The sequence below is a fragment of the Lycium barbarum genome, chromosome 2, assembly GCF_019175385.1.
Source record: "Lycium barbarum isolate Lr01 chromosome 2, ASM1917538v2, whole genome shotgun sequence".
Classification (NCBI taxonomy): Eukaryota; Viridiplantae; Streptophyta; class Magnoliopsida; order Solanales; family Solanaceae; genus Lycium; species Lycium barbarum.
In genome coordinates, this window is record NC_083338.1 from 134,617,017 (window position 1) to 134,639,222 (window position 22,206).

Genomic DNA, 22,206 nt, shown 5'->3' on the forward strand with positions numbered 1-22,206 from the left:
CGTATACAATAAACCTAGTTAATATGATCCGGTCTTTCTCTAAACTTATACATATGCATAACATGACGAACTTAGAGCATTGAGTTTTTTTTTTTTTTTTCTAGTTATCGTTTTTGCCTCCACGTATGTGACAGAAGCTAACATCATTTGCCATATAGGTGATAAGATTGGGGTCTATCTGGTTGAATTATTGTACCTGATTTACCTTTTTCTAATCAAAATCAGTTTTCTTATTAAAGAAACAGCGTTTTGGTAAACTGCAAAAAGGTCAAAATTTTGAACTGATAACTAGTCTTTATTTTAATAATCTAATTAATGTACTCTCTTCGTCAAATTATTTGTCGTTTTTTTATTTTACACGCTCCTTAATAAATATTAATTAGTACTAGGAGTTTTTGACTACTTTATCTTTATTTATGTCTAAGTTATAATCGTTCTCCATTAAATGTTTACTCTATTAATTTGTCATCTCCATTAATGACAAAACTCTACTAAGGATAAAATGGGAAAAAAATTAATTAATCCTGTCTTGAACTTCTAAAATAATAAATAATTTGAGACAACTATTTTTAATAACAACGATAAATAATTTGAGACGGATGGAGTAATTAATTCTCTCTAGTTACTACTCTTAGAAATATGCTCTACAGTTCTAATATATAAACCCAACCAGACAACCAAGATGGAAATGAAGAAGCAAGCGAACTATTGTTTTGCATTTTAGAACTATTATTCAATCATAATTTAATAATTGTATGAATGAACAATATTTATGTTTTTTATTAATTGATTTGATACAAACAGAGGCAGAATCGAGATTTGAAACAACTTGCTATCGAATGTATAACTCGTTTTAGTTACTAGATTTATAATTAAATATTTATATATATTTAATTGATTTTCTAATACAAGTACATGATCTGAGCAAAAACGTCTGGATTCATTCGAATCCCTACGTAATATTGTAGCACCGCCCCGGAACATAAACACCGAAAATAAATTACCATGTTACAAAGCTAGGTTAATGTGATAAAAATGAGGTACTAACCTTATACAATTTCTTTCTAGCATGTAAACAAAATGTGACATTTTCCATTTAAAGGGAGTTTCAAGAAGCACCAAAAGAGAGAAACCGGTCGATAATAATATACCTACAGCGAATGATGAAAATAATTAAGCAACATTAATACACCTCTAAATGGCAATTTTGGATCCTTAAGTGTCCCCTACTCTAGGATTTACCCTTTCAAAAGAATGCACTTAGATTGTTTATCTTTACAGTTTGGAATTTAGTCCAAAACAAAAAAAAAAAAAAACAAGTACCATTTGGTATTCATAAATTATTGTGGCGCTACAATCACTTTGTTCAATGAAAAAACTTATAAAATAAACTCTTTGTTATTTAAATGTATAGCTCCATTATGTTTGCTCTTTAGTTTCTCAAGAATTGTATCTCACATTCTTCACTCAATCCTCTCAACCACCATCCACCACCGTCAACCACCACTTACCACCGTCATGAAACACCAAGAAAACGCAAAATGACAAAAGTTTTTGGTTCATGCTAGTGACCATCTTCACCACCACCATTAATTAATAGCTAGCTAGCACCGCTGTGTTAGGGTGGAGCAAGGAGGAGGAGCTCATTATCTCCGGTAAGAGAAAACTCATACGAGAACTTTAATAGTAGCAGTTTAATACATGTTCCATAAAAGATACACAAGAACTTTTAGTTTCACATGCATGGTAATTTTTTTCATCAAGAGTTTGTGTGAGTTTGAAGCAAACGTCCATTAACACACAACAATCTCTAGTAATTCACATGCATGTTGTCTCCTTAGAGTAAACTTTCAAAAACACCACCATCTTGACCACCATCATTTTTGCTACAACCCCATTTCTTGGTTTTAATTTACACTCAATAATGGAGAAGAAAAGACACCATTTTTTCACTTTCCCTTCATGTTATTTCTTGTTTTGCTTGTTTTTTTGGTTATGTTTGAGTCCAAAGACTGTATTTTTAGTGAGCTCTATTTCTTCTGATGGAGAATCTCTTCTTTCTCTGCTTAAATTTGTTGACCCTTATGCAAAATCATCTTCCTCTGTGCTTTCTTCTTGGAACCCTTCAAGTTCAACTCCATGTTCTTGGCAAGGGATTACATGTTCCCCTCAAGAAAGAGTAATTTCACTTTCTATCCCCAATACTTTCCTCAATCTCTCTTATTTGCCCCCTGAACTCTCTTCCCTTTCTTCTCTACAGCTTCTCAATCTTTCTTCTACTAATATTTCTGGTACAATCCCTCCATCGTTTGGTTCTTTCTCTCATCTTAGGCTTTTAGACCTTTCTGGTAACTCACTTTCAGGTTTTATTCCTTCAGAACTTGGTGGGCTTAGTTCACTTCAGTTCCTGTTCTTGAATTCAAATAGATTGACTGGTAAGATACCACCAGAGTTAGCAAATCTCTCTTCACTGGAAATCTTTTGTCTTCAAGATAATCTCGTCAATGGTTCAATTCCATCACAGTTAGGATCCTTGTTGTCTCTTCAGCAGTTTAGGATTGGGGGAAATCCATATTTGACTGGTGAAATTCCTCCACAATTAGGGTCACTCACCAATCTCACAATGTTTGGTGTCGCGGCTACCGGTCTTTCGGGTGTTATTCCACCCACATTTGGGAATTTGGTCAATCTTCAAACACTGGCTATTTATGACACTGAAGTATTCGGTGCGATACCCCCTGAACTCGGGATGATTTCGGAGCTTAGGTACTTGTATCTGCATATGAATAAGTTAACCGGTTCGATCCCCCCTCAGTTGGGTAAGTTACAAAAGCTTACTAGCTTGCTTTTGTGGGGAAATTCGTTAACCGGACCTATCCCGGATGAGCTTTCGAATTGTTCATCCCTCGTCATTCTTGATGTTTCTGCGAATGAATTATCAGGTGAAATTTCTGGTGACTTGGGGAAGCTATTGGTTCTTGAACAGCTTCATTTGTCTGATAATGCATTTACCGGTTCTATACCGTGGCAGTTAAGTAATTGCACTAGCTTGACAGCTCTTCAGCTAGATAAGAATCAATTATCTGGGCAAATTCCATGGCAAGTTGGCAAGTTAAAGTACTTGCAGAGTTTTTTCTTGTGGGGGAATACGGTTACAGGTACCATTCCAGCTGCTTTTGGAAACTGTACCGAGTTATATGCACTCGATCTTTCGAGGAACAAGCTCACAGGATCGATCCCCGAGGAGATATTTGATTTGAAGCAGCTGAGTAAATTGTTGCTTCTCGGGAATTCGTTAACTGGACGATTGCCTCGAAGTGTCGCGAGATGCCAGTCTCTCGTGAGGTTGAGGCTCGGTGAGAACCAGCTTTCAGGACAAATCCCTAAGGAGATTGGTCAATTGCAGAATCTCGTGTTTCTTGATTTGTATATGAACCATTTCTCTGGGGGCTTGCCTTCTGAAATTGCCAACAGTACAGTTCTTGAGCTATTGGATGTTCATAACAATTACCTAACCGGGGAAATACCGGACGAGATGGGAGAGCTTGTGAATTTAGAGCAGCTTGATCTTAGCAGGAACAGCTTCACCGGTGAGATCCCTTCGAGTTTTGGTAATCTCAGTTACTTGAACAAACTTATTCTCAGTAACAATCTGCTTACTGGTCCAATTCCTAAGTCTTTTAAGACCTTGCAGAAGTTAACTCTACTTGATTTGAGCTCGAATAGTCTTTCCGGTGATATCCCATCTGATCTTGGCTATGTCACAAGCTTAACGATCAGTTTAGATTTGAGCTCGAATCGTTTAACGGGTGAACTTCCTGAAACATTGTCCGGTTTGACACAGTTACAATCTCTTGATATTTCTCATAATTTGTTGAGTGGAAGAATCACAATTCTAAGCTCCTTAACCAGCCTTACTTCCCTGAATGTTTCGTATAACAATTTCTCGGGGCCTATTCCTGTCACACCGTTCTTTAAAACTCTCAATTCGGAATCTTTTCTGGAGAATTCAAAGCTCTGTCAATCAGTTGATGGTACTAGTTGTTCTACACATATAATGGGAAGGAACGGGTTGAAGTCAGTGAAAACCATAGCTTCGGTTGCAGTAATTCTGACTTCCATAGCCATAGCAGTGGTGGCCACGTGGATTCTTGTGACACGAAATAACCGGTATATGTTTCATAAGTCCCAAGGCATGTCAGCCTCCTCGGTAGGGGCAGAAGATTTTTCCTACCCATGGACTTTTATACCCTTTCAAAAGTTTAATTTCACCATCGACAACATCTTGGATTGCTTGAAAGACGAAAACATCATCGGGAAAGGATGTTCAGGTGTTGTATACAAAGCAGAAATGCCTAACGGTGAGGTGATTGCAGTGAAGAAGCTTTGGAAAACAAAGAAAGACGAGGAGCCGGTGGATTCTTTTGCTGCAGAGATTCAAATTCTCGGACATATTAGGCATCGAAACATAGTGAAGTTATTGGGATATTGTTCAAACAAGAGCATTAAGCTTCTTCTCTATAACTACATTTCGAATGGAAATCTTCACCAGCTCTTGCAAAGTAACAGAAACTTGGACTGGGAAATTAGGTACAAAATTGCAGTTGGATCAGCTCAAGGCCTTGCTTATCTGCACCATGACTGTGTTCCCACCATTCTTCATAGAGATGTCAAGTGCAATAATATACTTCTCGACTCCAAGTTTGATGCTTATATAGCAGATTTTGGACTTGCAAAGCTAATGAATTCGCCAAACTATCACCATGCTATGTCTAGTGTAGCAGGTTCCTATGGATATATTGCTCCAGGTACGTATTTTTGAGCTTCTGCTTCTTATCATAAATATTAATATATACATGTTCTCGGGATGTTTTCAATTACTAATATTTCAGCATAGAAGGCAAAATAGATCTTAAACATTTTTCAAATGTTTACTTTATGAGTCATAATTCGTCAAGTGTGACACAAATGTTTGTTAATTATGGTTGCAGAATATGGATATACGCTGAATATAACAGAAAAGAGCGATGTCTATAGTTATGGAGTGGTGCTGCTGGAAATACTTAGTGGGCGTAGTGCTGTTGATACACAAATAGGTGATGGGCTACACATTGTTGAGTGGGTAAAGAAGAAGATGGGAAGCTATGAACCAGCTGTGACAGTTCTTGATGCTAAGCTACAAGGTTTACCGGATCAATTGGTGCAAGAAATGCTGCAAACGCTTGGAATAGCGATGTTCTGTGTGAACTCATCGCCGGCTGAAAGGCCAACAATGAAGGAAGTTGTGGCACTTCTAATGGAAGTGAAAAGTTCACCTGATCAAGAATTTGGGAAAACTTCTCAGCCTCTAATAAAACAGTCCTCAACCCAAAGTTGATTATTTTTGTATTGTTTTTTGCGTTTGACTAAGAAGAGTTAGAAATTAATTTTCTTAAGAGATCCCAAGATAAGAGCAATGTCAACTCATTGTTGGAAGGAGAGGAAAACTCTTGTTCCTAGTATTAGACAATGTCTTGGGTTTCATTGTGTACATATTTCAGAAACATTGAAGTAGTTTATTTGCTTCTTTATTTCTTCATATCCATCTCTGCGCTGAGATTTTAGCTTAAATCTGCTTACAATTGCACCATATAAGGAAATATAGAAAGGAGAAACCATACAAGAGAAAAAAAAAAAACTAACTCTGAAAACCAAAGATAGCCACAATACTCATGTTATGACAGAATGTCAGCTTTTCAAACATAACTTGAACAATTTTAAGTACAAAAGACTTTTAACTCCTTTTCATAAGGTTATAGGGAAGATTTTGTTACTGTTGAAACCAAGTATTGCTAATGTCCTCTTTATCTTCAAGAACAGAAGTTAACTTAAAAGTTAGGAACAAAGAATGGGTAGAAGGGCCTCAGCTTTGGTCTAGTGGTAAGGGTATCACGCGTAATGTATCGATTAGTTGCAGACAAAAGTCTGATATTTAATTGGCGAATGATAGAGGGTTGGATCCATTATTCATCGAATTTTGAATTGTGAGCTATCAGCCCTCGGGATTTTAGGATTATCAAAAGGGTAGAAAAAGGAAAGATAAACTTATATATTGATCTTTTTCCAAGATTTTTCTCTATATACAATAAGAAATCTTTCAGATAGTAACCATGGGCTCCTTAGCTCACCCATCTTTTGTTTGTATTAAAAAATTTCAGGCAGGATTTATGGAATAGTTCATTGAAGGCATTTGTCACGCCCCGAACCATGGCCTGGGCGAAACACGGCACTCGATGCCTTACTGCATGTGACCGAGCGAACCACCTGGCTTGCTGAATCATCATGAGGCATAACATGAGCGGAATATAACGTGAATGCATGATGAACCTTTATAAAATGTAGTAAGTCATAATACTTAATAAAAATACTTGTTTAAACATGAGTGGGGAAATAACATGAATGAGCCAAAATGGCTATACGACTCCGAATGTCTGACATAACATAACTGACTTGTCTAGTCTATGAAACCTCTATCACGAGTCTGACTGGAAAACATACTTACTGGACAAGGTCCCAAGCATACCTTAGATGCATAACTAATCATAAAACAAAAGTTGACTAAACCCCGAATGAGATGGGGCTCACCAATAAGCTGATACGAATGATATCCTACTGAGCAGATGTATCGTCCTGTATATCAGTACCTGCATCGTGAAATGCAGGCCCCCGGGCAATAAAAGGGGACGTCAGCACATTGAATGTACTGGTATGTAAAGCAACTGAAAGAAATAACATGGGACATGGAATAACATGATAAGAACTGAAACTGAAAACCTGGACATGAGCATGAGCATGAGCATGAGCATGGGTATATATATATATATGTAACATAAGTAAAACATGATAAGTAGGGAGAGCATTTTATAAACCGACATGTGATATCACTACGTGGGTACGTGGAGTTTGGTACCTCGCCGGACCAGCAGAGCCCCTATACCTTGCCAGGGTATAAGGTGGTAACGTGCCTAATGGATCCATTCAGTGTAAAATTAAGGTATCGTCCTAACAGGGCGGAGCGATCCTTGTCCTATGGTGGCTACATAGTTTCAGGCTATCTGAGCCTTCTCGGTAATTCGTGCAACTCCCAAAAACATGAACATAATATAATTGGCTAAGAAGCCCATGATTTTCGTGAATTAACTTATACTTGTCTTGTAATCATAATTTCACGAAATAACTTGTAAACATGGTTTCATGAAATAACTTGTAAACATGGTTTCATGAAATAACGTGTAAATATGGTTTAATGAAATAACTTGTATTTAGTATGTATGTATCTTGTATCATAGCATGAAAGTAATTATATAATACCGTTGCATGAAAACTTGTAGACATGTAGGATATTCATGAAACAATCATTCTTAGTCAAAAACATGCATGCAAGAACCCATGGAATACAAGATATGGGTTTTCGTAAATTACGGACGGATTCTTAATAATCATAAAGAAATATTAAGAACTCAATGATGGAATTATAATAATTCATACATAATATAATCATGAACATGGACCTAGGGTTATCATAAGCATGGTATTGAAACCCTAGTTTTAGTAGAGAATCATAATTTTATGGATTATGAGGCGTGGGGAAGCACAATGATGTTCCCACACGTAGATAGTAATTCTGCATACCTTAGTCGCTCCAAAACTTGAATTAAAGACTTGAGCTTTGAAGAAGATTTTCAAAATCTTGAATTCTTGAACCTTGAGATGGGTTTAAGTGAAAACCCTAGTTTTGAAATGATAACTTCTTGTTTAGATTACAAGGATAGGTATTAGAATTGAGTTGAAATAATTAGAGTAGGCTTACCTTGGTGTTCTTGATGATGGGAGAAGGTAGAAAGTCGTTCTAGGGCTTGAAGGAATGAAAAATAATGATTTGAACTGATATGGACGAATATCTACTGTTCTGGAAAAATTAATTTTTCGGCCCAGTTAAATACTGGCCATATTTCAAAATACGGGCCGTATTTTGAAATACTGGCCGTATTTTGAAATACGGACAGCACTGCCTCTCTTCAGTAAAATGGTCATAACTCTTTGCACATATGTCCGTTTGACCCCCATAATATACCGTTGGAAAGGTATTTCAAAGCTCTACAACTTTTATGAAGGAAGTTTTCTCAAATTCCAAATACGTTTTGAAATACGGGCCGTATTTTGAAATACACAAATTGCCAAATTCCAGAATGCTCAGAAATCCTTGGTTTCAGTTTACGATTTGAAATACGGGCCGCATTGTGAAATACGGTCCGTATTTAACCATATGACATTCAACTGCCAAATTCCAGAATGTTCAGAAATCCTTGGTACCAGTTTACAATTTGATTTACGGGCTGTATACTGAAATACAGTCATTGTTCATGGGCGTAAACCACCATCTTACAACTGAAGAGGAAATTTCCAATTCTCACATTCTTTATCTGATTTTCTACGTTTAGAATCATGGTCAAAGCTTAGGTTAAAGGTACGGGGTGTTACAGCATTCAAAGTCAAGATTCACATTTTCTGCATATCACATACAGAGGAACACTCCATAATTTGTACACATACTAAACTGTCTGATAGCTAGTTGCCAATATAGAGACAAAAAAAAAAAAAATATATATATATATATATAGAGACAAAAAAGGGAACAAAAATGCCATGTTCTGTGAAGGAAAAAGTGGAGGGAGCATTTAGACCACTCCACTATTTGACCTTAAAGTTTCAACACAAAACTCGCTTACTTTTCCAATGATATATTCCAAACAAATCATTTGCAAATTCCACAGAAATGCTGAAAACGATTTTATGAGCCATGACAAAACTAACATCATAACCTTGAAAACTCCATGCAACAGTAATCTATAGCATTTTATATAGGGTGCATGAACATGATACCAGCAAAGAAGCCAAAAAAAAAAGGGGACAATTTAAGCATGTATAAACCAATATAATGTAGCCAAGAAGAGATGTTTGTTGAATTTTCTTTCTTTTATTTTTTCCCCTTCTATTCTTGTGTTATTTGTGGACATTAGTTTCTCCTCCATGTGTTACTGTTTTTTCGTCCAACAAAAAGCATTGATAAGTTAATATTTGACTTGCATAAGCTCTAATAAGAGTTTATTCATATGTCATAAACCATGCCAAACTATGATGAATTTGATGAAACACAAATGCATACAGTATTTAGTTGGTTGTGCAAGAAAATATTATGGGCACATAACCAATGCAACGTTTGGTTGGCGCCTACTGATAGAACATCATTAGTTTGAGGGAATCCGCATAACTAGTATGTAAATCAAGTGGTGCTTACAAATAGAACATAACTGACACAAATGATTCTTATATTCAACCACAGCTTAATTTAATTCTCAAACACATTCCATCCTGCTCATGAAGACATTGAATATTAATGTAGGACCAAGTGAGCAAATAAGGGGGAACAAACAGATGTAGACCATGCCTTCATCTCCATTACCCACATGACTTAAAGGATAGGATATATGTGATGTTTGATGGTAAGTGCTCATAACAAAAATTAAATATTTCTCTTTGGATATCAAGAAGAAAGAATGGGCTGGTCAAAAACAAATCTGATGAGATCCTGGAATTCAGTTTTAGCTTCTTTTGTCAGCTTCTCCCCATCACTTCCATCACCTCCTTTGATAATGACTCTGTCCATATGCAATGTATAAATTTTTGGAAACAAAAAGCTGTAGCAATAATTAGAAGGTATTCTCAATCTTAAAAGTATTCCCACATTGCAAGATAATGATAAAAAACATACGATTACTTTTTCATAAGTTTCACATCTAGAAAAATGAAATAATTAATAGTTGAGGTGTGTGGTACTACACAGTTAGTGATAGTTCAAGTAGGAAAAAGAAACATGCGATAGTTGATGCATGAAACTCGTGAAAAAACAATAATTCAAGTATATTTTTTATCATTAACTCAAAAAGATATTGTGGCAAGTTGTTACTATCAGTGCTAAGCATACAACTTCCACAAAAAGAGGCAACTCCTTGAACATCAAGAAGTTTCTCACTAGAATACAAGCTTAAGGTGAGGAGCAATTGAACACAGGAGTAGCTATACATATTTAACCTTTTTATTAAGATACTTCATACTAGAAGTGGTAAATGAAACACATCTAGAGAAGAGATTTTGACCAAGTATTTATTGCAGAAATACTATAAACATGGGGAAATTTGGTATCAATAAAGAGATACTAATAAATAAGTAATGCATCCGAGAATGCCAAAAGGAGATGATCGGCGCCTCCATAATCTTGAATGCACCAAATTATTTGGAGGACTTGAATTAGAACAAGTAATTCGCTCCTACGTGTACAAATAGAGTCGCAACATTGTTCATATAATTCTAGTAATTGGGAAATAGGCTTCAATACGTTTATTACAACTTTGAGATATTCTAAAAAGAAATGAATATCCATCCCCATTGGCCTCATTATTCATACAAATGCACTTGCTCAATTGGCAAAAAAAAGTAGAGGTTCAAATATCTAGATGAATGAATAACATGTTTAAGGACTACTTAAAAGAGTAACTGCCAAGTTGAACGCAGTCATTACGATTATGCCAGACAGAAGACAAGTGCCTAGGCAGGGCTTCCAAGTTAAATTCGAGTAGGTACAAGTAGCTCGTACAGTTGAAACAGTTGAGTTCCTATAGTTATGCTGAAAGCTCTTCCCATACTTTATCATGCCAACGTTAATCCTGAAAAAAAAAAATGATTATCATTTATCAAATCATCCAAATGACGTTGCACCAATTGGGAAAATATTTGCTGCCTCTAGTTCTCCCAGAACAAGTACATCTGACAGGCTTTTGCTTCTTACTAAGAATATAGTTGTTGTCTTGTTGACATGTAGTTATGCTAGTTTTAAACACCAGGATAGCTACCAAGAACCGGTGAATCAGACACCAATAAGAATACAAGTTAATTTGGCTCCAGTTATCCATTTAAAATGAATATATTCGTCCGAAGGTACCCCAATAAAGCAGTGAATACCAGTGTAAACCACTATAGATTGCCACAGGCCAACGAGTAGGAAAATATGGTGAACACTGCATTCTCTCCTAGTAACTCACATTATCACTGGAGCCAAGATAGGAAGGAAGAATGTATAACATTCGAGTTAAAAGCAGCATGCATGTAGAGATTGCTTTAGCCTTCATGTTCTATTTTCATTTCTTTTTCTTTTTCTCATATAGTTATTAATATTAGTAGTAGTACCCATAGTTAATGAATGCTAAGGTTCTGTCTGTTGTGTTGTCTGCCAAGGCTTTCTTCTTTTCCGGATGTAACTGTCAGGGTGTTCGTTCTATATGCAAGCAATGCTTTCTTTGACACGTCTGGTGAAATGAAATGGAGGCCCTAGCCTTACTAAAGGGACATGACTACTTCCGTGCAACAATCATATGAATTTACCACTTAATGGAGTAAGAAAATAGCCCAATTTCAACCAGTTAGCAAGATTGGGACACCTATCCATTACCACATACGGTAAACATATTCTATCTGGGGCTTTCGCAGCACTATTAGTATGCAATAAATCAGATGCTAGCTTTCCTATGATGCTACATTTTTAGTAGGACATTTACACCAAAGACTAAGTTGTTTGTCCAAAAAATTGTTTACACATGCAACCAGTTATGGCTTTAGTAGAGAGTAGAACAGACTCTTGTGAAAATTGACAATCAATCAGCTGAGGCATGACCAAAGAATAAAAGTCAAATAGTTACCTATCAAAAAAAAAATGAGAATAAAAGTCAAATGTCCCTCCAGTATTATCTAGAGACGGTACATAAAACTTATTAGTTATATAAGCAACATGTCATAAATATTAACTCGAACTTGTACCCGAACTTATAACAGCATTCCAGAATTACTCTATATCAGATTCATACCGGGGTGGATCTACCTCGGGGAATTTCATTAACTAATATGCTCAGACAACATTTTGTATATAAAAACTGTAAAATGACTTTGTTGAGCAAATGGCTCTTCTTATTGTACTGGCAAAGCACATCTGTCCTCCGAGAGAGATCGAGGGTTTGAACCCTAGTACTGGATAGGTAGGTATGGGTTGTTTCAAGTTCTGCGCTCTCTTTTGCTAAAAGTTTTGATGTCATTCCAGAAAATAACAATCAAAACTAGCCAACCTCCTCTGCAATCATTTGTGTTCTTTGTATATATAATATTATAGTGACATGTTTACTCTTTTAAATATCAACTCGGAGCCCCTGGATTCATAGTGATAGGAATATGCTAGACAAATTTATCCACCTCCAAAAATGCTTCAAACACACACATCTTACAACAATGTTCACAACAATCAAACAGTAAATCATGCTAACAAGTCATAGATCATTATCCAGTTACACCCAATTCCAACCACAAGCATTTGCATCGTTCATCGTCAACCATGGAAGTTATTATACATGATCTAATGAATTACTAAAATCTAAAAACATAAACCATGACAAAAGTAAACACAACTTACAATTTCATTCATTTAATTGGTCAAGCTCAGCCTTCAATTGCTCAAGCTTAAGCCCCATAGACCTTTGAATCACCCCCTTTTCGCTCTCCGACACATTCTCCAACAACCCATTATACAAATCAAGAACTTCCTTAACAGCAGCACGTGCACATTCAGCTTCTTCATTAAAATACACTGTCTCTTTAGATTCCATTGCTGATTCTATCTCCTCTCTTGCTTCTGCAAACTTGAGGTTTATTTTATCAACTTCTCTGTCAGAGTCAACACTACTATATTGCCTAACATTCTGAAAATTTAAGATTTGGGTTGATGAATTTGACCTTGTTGGGGCAAGAAAATGTGTGGTTTTTCTGAGGTTTAAGGATGTAAAGTGGTTGGAAATATGTTGATTTGAGAGAGATGTGAGAGTTCTTGAGGAAAAAGAAGATTTGGGTATTGTTGATTTCTCAAAAGGGTGTTTGAAAAGTGATTTACACAGAGAGATTGATGAACGTCGATGCATTTTGATTGATTGAACGAGCAAGAAAAGTAAAAACCCTTCTTTTGCTCTTCTTGGTGGCTAAACCCCAAATCTAGTGATTTTTGGGCGTCATTGTTACTTGAAACAAGAATTTGGGCCGTCACCCGGAATCTGAACAAGAAAAGCCCAGGTAGGCAATTCCATTCATTTTTGCGAATTGCCCTTCTTTTGGGGGTGGTCTTTAAATTTTGTCCCTTATATTTGAAATCTTTAAATTTTGTCCCTTATATTTGAAATCTTTAAATTTTGCCCTTCGGCTAAAATTTATGGGTTCCAGGTTCGAACCCCCACACAATTAAAAATTTTAAAAAAATTCGCAAGACAGAGTTTAAATTTCGCTATGCCCCCACTGGCATACACTTGTGAAGGAATTACCAAAGTTATGCCGGACCCAATATATTTATGCCTTATGGGCAGACTTGGCATAAGTATGCCGGGTCCGGCATAACTTTGGTAATTTCTTCACAAGTTTATGCCGAGTCCGGCATAAAAGTTTGCCCATTAAAAGTATGCCCCCATCGGCATAAATTTGTTAAAGAATTACTAAAGTTATGCCGAACTCGGCATACTTATGCCAAGTCTGCCCATAAGGCACGAGTATGCCGGGTCCGGCATAAATTTGGTAATTCCTTAACAAGTGTATGCCGGGTCCGGGATACACGCGACCCAAACCTTGCCTTGCAATTTTTTTTTTAATTTATGCTTGAGCAGGTGTTCAAACTCAAAACCTCATGATTTCTGCGTGAACGCTCAGAGTTGCAATGCGAAGGGCAAAAATTAAAGACCACCAATATGAGGGGCATAATTTAAAGACCACAAATATGAGGGGAAAAATTTAAAGACCACCCCAAAAGAAGGGCAATCCGCGCAAAAAAAATGTTCATTTTTTTTGCGCGGACTGTGCTTCTTTTGGGGTGGTCTTTAATTTTTTGTCCCTTAAATTGTTGGTCTTTAATTTTTGGCTCTCGCTTAAAAAAGTGGCCGAAAATACCCTGAGGTTGTGGGTTCGAACCCCCGCTCAGTCAAAAAAAGAAAAAATCGCAAGGCTTAGGGAAAAGTCTGCCATCTCCAGCAAAGGTTGCCTTAGCATAGCTAAAAGTATGCCTTATAACAACTTATGCCGGATCCGGCATAACTTTAGTTATGCCTTAAGACAACCTATGCCGTCTCCAGCAGAGGTTGCCTTGGCATAGCTAAAAGTCTGCCTTATAACAACTTATGTCGGATTCGGCATAACTTTAGTTATGCCTTAAGACAACCTATGCCGTCTCCAGTACAAGTTGCCTTGGCATAACTAAAAGTTTGGCTTAAGGCCACCTATGCCGCATAAGGCAGACTTTTTCAAAATTCTTGCCTTGCGATTTTTTTTTATGTTTATTCCTGAGCCGGGGTTCGAACTCATAACCTTAGGGTATTCTAGGCGAAGAATAAAAATTAAAGACCAACAATTTGAGAGACAAAAATTAAAGACCACTCCGAATAAGGGGAATTCCTGTGAATTGCCCAGGAATTTACATGAGATAGCTTTTTAAGGAGCAACGTTTAATTTTTTGACCATACTAAGAAAAGTTGTGAAAAAAAAAAAAAATGCCGAAATTTCTCCTCCTCCACCTTCTTCTTCCTTTTCATTTATTCTTTGTCTTCCTATCTTTTCTCCTTCCATTGTTTAATTGTGGTTGAAATTGAATTGAGTAATATCTCGTCGAGCTTATGTTTTAACATAAAAGTGTGTTGACAAAAATTCTACGGAAAATCAAATCATAGGTGATTTTCCAAGAATTTTGAACAACTAATTTTGAAGTTATGATACAATTTGTAGTACATTTCTGGTGATTCGTCTAGACGTCACAAACATCTTCGTCAGAATTACTGTTGATCTGCCATAATATCTTTGTACTGAAGTTATTGTGACCTGCCATGAGTTGTGGCAAACCCATTCACTAGAAATTCTTGGAGATTTGTCATTACCTTTTTGTACAACACTTCTAGTGATCCGCCATGACAAATTTGTACTTCACTCCTAGTGAGCCACAATAAATCGTGACAAGACAAGTCTTCTATCGGTCCACCAAAAACCAAATTACATCTTTTGGTTTGGAGGCTGTTTTCGCACTATCATTTAAGTGGGATCAAAAGTTATAGTGACACCCAATTAGCCTGTTTGCGTTAATTTCCCCATTTATAAGTAGAGTTCGGACAATATTTCGTTGAAGCTGAAAAATAAATATTTGAATATTTTGTTGGGAAAAAGTAATTGTAATGGAAAAAGAGCTAGCATGCGAAGTCAAAGTTGAAAATGTATCCCAAGGTTTTACGTTTGGCCATGAATTTTCAATGGAGAACAGAAGTTTAAAAGACTGGGAGTGCAAATCAATATTTTACTTGAAGTTCTCCTTAAACAAAATTTTCAATAGACCAATATTTCAAATATTAAAATTTGTATTTGAATTTTAGTAGGTAAGAGCGCAATCCAAATGGGTAACAAGGTGGATTTGAACTCGTAACTACAGTACAGATTGCAACTTCTTGACTATCAAATTGTTTTTGCTAGGAGGAAAGGAATTACATAAGACTCATGCATTTGATAGTATATATGCATCACTCGACACAATCAAAAGTAAATTTGGATTAGGTCAAGTAGAAGTTGACAATTGGGTCTTCTTCAGTTTTTTTTTTTTTTTAATCCCTGTTATCTATTCTGAGAAATTGGATAAGTTTAACTGAACCCACAACTAAAGCAATCACTACTAATGAGTCTCACCAAAACCACTCCACTTAATCAATTATTACAACAAACTAATACTTCAAAGCTTGGACCAAACTACATCATGCAACTAATCTCCAAATTACTCAACAACCCCATCTTAACCTGCAGTTTATATAGAGCACACACCATTTGCTCTGCAGTGGCATTATCCATTCAAACCTAGATTTTACTGTCCATCCAGAGAATACCAATCGTCCAGCTTAGAAAAATTCCATCAAGATAGATTGAATTGACGAATTATACTTCTTTCATGGCTCGCGCAATACTACACTTGCAAAACAATTTCACTAGCCTATCTCATGTAGGCTTTGCCATCGGAATGATGTTCCTGTGTGCGCTGGCGCTCTTCATGTGCGCCACCCATTCAAGGAAATGGAAGCGTAAGTGGAGAGCATGTTATGGCTATGGTGATCAACATGACCCTGTTATTCAACTCAACCATGAAGAGTTTGATCAGAGTTACCATTTTGGAGGTGTTGATCCAAGCACATGTAGTGGTGAAGTCTCAATCTGGAAGAAGAATATAATCATGGGTGGAAAGTGCCAGCTTCCTGAATTTTCTGGTGTCATTATTTATGATACTGCTGGAAATTTAGTTAATCCCAAAGCTCCTCGTCCTCTTGCTCTTCCATGGAAAGAATAGTGTTCTTTGTGTTCCTTTTGTTTTCTGGACCAGAAATTCAATAATCCACATGGAATCTTTGAGAAATGAAAAGTACTTCCAGGCATTCATGAAGAGGATTACAGGGTGAATACTGTTCTCATATCTTATGTACTGATAGTTTATTTACTGCTTTTCATTATTCTTAATCTATTGAGGACCAAGTGGGCAGTCTATAAATGATACACTCTGTTTATGGTTTTTTCTTTAACCATCTAGTATTTGAAATCCACTGTCTCAGCTAATTCAGATTCACACCCCGTAGAACCCATTAAAAAGGGAAGCGTCCTACCAAATTTCTTTATTTCCAGGTCTCAAACACGAGACTTCTGGTGAAGTTACACTCAATATTTATAACTTGACTAACCTACTTAATGGCAAACAAATAACCTAAGAGTTTTTAAAACCCAAAATAAAAGAAATGACATGTCGTTGAGTTCTAACAATAATTACCTACTAAAATACAAAATTCTAACCATAAAGACAAGAAAATGATGGACAAAGTTTGGAAAAACTGTTCAATTCTTAGGTATTGCAGAGGAGCCACACACTGAGTATGCAGGTTGTATATATTACAATACAAATTGGTGAATACGACAGAAGGGTAAGGGACGGAGGCAGGGGTAGTGGCCGGATAATGAAACAACGAAAATGGCACCTCTTCATCAGCAGAATGTTGAGTATATCAAAAAATCAAGAGCTTTCCTTGTATGGAATAATCATTTTTGCCAAAGAAATCAACTGTACATCTCAGGTTTAAGGACTCCCACGTAGGGTAAGTTCCTATAAAGCTCAGCAAAATCCAATCCATAGCCAACCACAAAATAATCTGGACACTGCATGCAAATTAAAACAAGAAAGATAAATAAGAGGCTACTTACATGCACCAAGATTCCCAGCGTGGAATAGAAAATTACAAATTAAACTTCTACAAAGGGAAAAGCAGAGTTGCAATAAACTATTTCTGCTTGATGAAAGGGGAGGGAGGATGCAGGAGCTGTCGAAATACAAGTATTGGGCAAGAAAGCTAAAATGTTACCATCAATTTACAAAACCCATGCTTGTTTTGCCTTATTGCATAAATGATCACTAACCAATGTACTAAAGGGACCTCACCTCTTTGTCATGAGCAATTACTAGTTATTATTATAACAAATAACTTCAAGACTCAAGTCTTCTCATGCTGAAGGAACAAATTAAGAAAACACATAATCCTAGAAGCATATATCAAATACTTGCCAATTTCATAGCATAAACAAGATATTTTCTTACTGCAATAATTCTTTCATAGGTGGAGAGAAATAATCTCACACATATACATCAAAATTATCAAATTCGAATTAACCGTGTACATAAAGGTTCTCAAAATGTGCTCTCTTTTTCCCAAAGTTAGCTCTTTAGAACAGGCAGGAGATTATTATAGTATTCCCCTTCTCTATTTACTTTGTCTATTTTCTGTTGGATAGTCCGGGCAGTAGAAAAGAAATATGATAAAAGATGCGTTCTCATATTTCTTTTAGTTCCTAGAAGACAAGATAAAGCTACCAAAGTTTGACATGGTAAAAGAAAACTTACAAATTATGGCAATCAAATATGAAGCAGAGAAATATATAACTACAATGACTTGAGATCATCAGATCAACTATACTTAGCACGGTAAAATATACAGCCAGAATGAAGGACTTCCCTTAAAGAAAATGTTAGAGATTACCTCAAAACCACGGTAGAACTTCCCCTCTCCCACAAGTTCGAAATTAACCTTCCTCTTTGATGGTTTATCAAGGAGAGTACACACTGATATGGAGGATGCCCCTTTAGATTTCAAGTGTGCAATGAGGCAGGACAACGTGTTTCCTGTATCCACAATGTCCTCAACCTGGGAAATGTCAGAAACGCTATGATTATCAGCTCCGATTAAACACGTTTCAGAACAATAATTAGTCAAATGATATGTCAGTATGCTGATATGCAGGTTAATTGAAGGCATGGTCACTGATAAAACTATACAACTTAAACACAGAGGATTCACCACTCCAACGGATAGGATAATGTTAAGCTGAAATAATCTGCATTCTCCAAGCACATAACTAAAATTATAAACACACTGCAACCAAATACTCTCTACACAAATTAATGGTTCACATTATAAATCTGAAAATTGATGAAGGGAAACATTATAAATACACACTTGCGCAGGATCTTCCCTGAATCCTCACATATTATACTGGAAAACGTGCAGTTTATGTTGAACTTACCAAAATCATAAGGCATAAATGGAAGATTTACGCATGATCTTTTGTCAAGTTGTAAATGTGACATCTCAATTATAGAGGCACTATTAAAATTTAATCACCAAAAGAGCGATTCCCTTGCTCTCCCACTAGTTATAAATTTAATCTGTAAGTGCACCCACAACTGGACATGCCATTCTTCTATCTTTTCTCCAACAAAAGTGCACACAGAGAAATGCTTAGTTTAAAAGGGGAGGAGCTATAGCTTCGCCTACATGTTCGACAAAACTTAGTAGCTTTGGCTCAAACTTTGTATTTATGTTAAAAAATCCACTTAATACGCATAATAGTTTATCAAGAGCCCAGTAAGTTGCCTTTTCTAGAATTCAAAACCCATAAACTCAAATCCTAGCTCCGTCTCTGTTTACAACACAGTCCATAGAGCTTTCTGAATTCAGTAGGTACATAATATCCTTGCAGCACCACATAAAAAGAAAAAAAGAAAAAAAGAACTTTACAAATTATCATAAAAAAACTTTACAAATTATCATAAAAAAACTTTACAAATTATCATACTTTGAAATTGAGAAAATGATCAAAATGGTCCTTAATGTATGAGGGTTGGATTGTTTTGGTCCTTGATATATTTCACTTGATTGAAATAGTCCTTGATGTTTCGAAAAAATGATCAAAATGGTCCTTAATGTATGAGGGTTGGATTGTTTTGGTCCTTGATATATTCACTTGATTGAAATAGTCCTTGATGTATGCAAAATGTGGATGGTTTTGGTCCTAAATCCTAAATATAATGCCGTAACATTATTCAAATGTTTGACACAAAAAATCCATCAAATGTAAGTGAAAAATAAATAACATGCAATGTGAAAGCAAATAACTTAAAATTGAAAATATAACCTAAATTCAAAATCCAAAAGAAAAAAAATTCAACATAATACTCATATGTCAAATTCTAACATTACATAAGTAAGTTTCAACGTAACTTAAGTAAATAATTCAAAAGAAAGGAAAAATATAAGTTTATAACCCCATTCACAATGAAATTCTACTTTAATAACGTCACCCGTTATATGTCAAGTTTGTTAATAACTCATTCTTTTCAATATTAAGAGGTGTAGTTTCAAATATTAGAATAATAACACGGTTATGCTAAATGAATAAAATAAAAAAATACGAGCAATTACATGGAATCACAAGAAGTAAAGGTTGGGAATGAAAAGAAAGAAAATGAAAAATAAATAATATAAAAAGAATAATATATTTTAAAAATAAAAAAAATAAAATTTTTTCACTTACATTTGATGGATTTTTTGTGTCAAACATTTGAATAATGTTACGACATTATATTTAGGATTTAGGACCAAAACCATCCACATTTTGCATACATCAAGGACTATTTCAATCAAGTGAATATATCAAGGACCAAAACAATCCAACCCTCATACATTAAGGACCATTTTGATCATTTTTTCGAAACATCAAGGACTATTTCAATCAAGTGAAATATATCAAGGACCAAAACAATTCAACCCTCATACATTAAGGACCATTTTGATCATTTTCTCCTTTGAAATTAGGAGTACAACATCTCAGTTGACAAAACTGAACATTAACCATTTACTGAATAAAGATTGCATTTTTAATCAACTGAATTGCATATTCTCTAAAGAAAGTACTACTAGCATATATCAAATTGATAAATACTATTAAGAGCCCGCTTGGATTGGCTTATAAGTTGCTTATAAGCTGTTTTCAGCTTTTTAAGTGTTTGGCTGGCCAGCTTAAAGCCATTTTGTGCATAAAATAAGCTCAAAAAAATAATTGGGTCCGTTTAGCTTAGCTAATCTAAAGCAGCTTATAAGCCAAAAAAAAATAAGTTAGCCTATATATTTTTTTTTTTTTTTTGAGCTTATAAACTGTTTATTTTAAGCCCATCCAAACAGGCTCTAAATCTAACAAAAGTAACCAATATCCATACCAATATGACATGTTTTCGAGTAACATCAATTTTCAGGTCACAAGAAATCTTGGGTTTGCCACTGGATACAGTACCAGACCCGTAAGATTCAACCCGAACAAAATCAACCGAAATGGGAAGTTTAATTTCACGAACAAGATCAGCTAGGAACAGAAAAGCACCAGTGGCAACACCAACAATGACCGGAGCAGACAAAGAAGAAGACAGTAATGCCCCTTCATTGTTAGTGTTACTGATGATTTTGGTTGGAGTAAAGTTGAGGGTAATTTGGAAAGCAAGTTCTGAAACTTTTTGAGATATTTGTTGCTCTGTGAATAGAATTTTTTCTATATGATTCTCCATATTGGTAGAAGCCATAGATACCTTGGAACAGAATCAGCAAATTAGAATAAATAGTCTGCTGTTGCCGCCAGTAGGGTTTAAGGAATCTTTTTGAAGTGTGTGATTTATGAGACGTTGTCTCCGAGAATATTCTTTGGAATAGATTTTTTTTTCATTCGGTGTCCAGTATCCGCATTGGGGCAAAACATTCCATAACAAAAGTGATCCCATACCTAACGAGCTTAAACTCGAGACTTCATAGCTAAGGATAGAGTAGTTCCAACCTTATTAATTGGAATGAATTGTTATTACTGCCTCTCCGAATTTACATTGACACTTTTAGATTCAAACTTTGATAAATATTTTATAATAGCACTTTTCACCAACTTAATATAAGAAAAGCAATAATTTACAATATTTTCATGTAGTTTTCAAATATATAAATTTTAATCTTAAAATATTGAGTGTATCTACTACAATTTAATTTCAAAGTTTAGCCAAATTGATTCTCGAAAAATGTCACATAAATTGAGACGAATGGAGTATTATTATTCTATTAATCATTTCACGTGTAACGCATTTAATTAGAGGTTTTGGGTTCAAGTCTCATTGGATACAGAGTCATCTTTGTTAAGGAATGCTTTGCCCTCAATATGGAACTTCTCAGCGCAAACTTAGATTTAGTTGGGCCCCAATGCAGATACCGCACATCGGGAGGAAAATCAAAAAAATTGTGTAACACATTGATTACTTCTATAATACGATGTTTTTAGATTGGACACACCCTTAAAATATTCACCCGTCTCTAGGAAGTAGGATGCATATTTACTAATTTATCCTTAACTAAATAATACATACTACTACTACTTATTTTATATGGTTTCTTGGTTATGTAAATCTATCACTTATCTAAAGAAGTATATATTTACAAAAATTAATATCTTCTTGATTATACCATATATTTTCTTACTAAATATAAAAGTTAAAACACCATATAGTATGAATTGGAGAAAGTATTATATATATAGGGCAAAGGGGCAAATATACCCCTCAACTATAGAATATGGAGCAAATATACCCTCCGTTAAAAAAGAGGAGGATTTATGCCCTCACCGTTAATGAAAAGGGGCATATATGTAATAACTCAATTTTTAAAT

General features: G+C 35.5%; 4 protein-coding genes across 4 annotated transcripts; 2 read left to right on the top strand and 2 right to left on the bottom strand.

Annotated features, from left to right (window-relative positions):
• The first annotated feature begins 1,152 nt into the window (after positions 1-1,152).
• LOC132627391 (LRR receptor-like serine/threonine-protein kinase RGI5) lies at positions 1,153-5,774 on the top strand. Its single transcript, XM_060342716.1, has 2 exons — positions 1,153-4,808; positions 4,992-5,774. The coding sequence occupies exons 1-2, from the start codon at positions 1,925-1,927 to the stop codon at positions 5,375-5,377; spliced, it is 3,270 nt and encodes a 1,089-aa protein (XP_060198699.1). The 5' UTR covers positions 1,153-1,924; the 3' UTR covers positions 5,378-5,774.
• Positions 5,775-12,552: 6,778 nt separating this feature from the next.
• Positions 12,553-13,144, bottom strand: LOC132627392 (embryogenesis-like protein). The gene has a single exon (XM_060342717.1). It carries the CDS (start codon positions 13,053-13,055, stop codon positions 12,558-12,560), a length of 498 nt encoding a protein of 165 aa, XP_060198700.1. The 5' UTR covers positions 13,056-13,144; the 3' UTR covers positions 12,553-12,557.
• A 3,015-nt stretch (positions 13,145-16,159) lies between these two features.
• LOC132628951 (uncharacterized) lies at positions 16,160-16,483 on the top strand. Its single transcript, XM_060344703.1, has one exon. The coding sequence runs from the start codon at positions 16,160-16,162 to the stop codon at positions 16,481-16,483; it is 324 nt and encodes a 107-aa protein (XP_060200686.1).
• A 431-nt stretch (positions 16,484-16,914) lies between these two features.
• Positions 16,915-21,201, bottom strand: LOC132627393 (uncharacterized). Its single transcript, XM_060342720.1, has 3 exons — positions 20,729-21,201; positions 18,213-18,377; positions 16,915-17,337 (listed from the first exon to the last, which is right to left on the bottom strand). Exons 1-3 carry the CDS (start codon positions 21,083-21,085, stop codon positions 17,239-17,241), a joined length of 621 nt encoding a protein of 206 aa, XP_060198703.1. The 5' UTR covers positions 21,086-21,201; the 3' UTR covers positions 16,915-17,238.
• Positions 21,202-22,206: the final 1,005 nt, after the last annotated feature.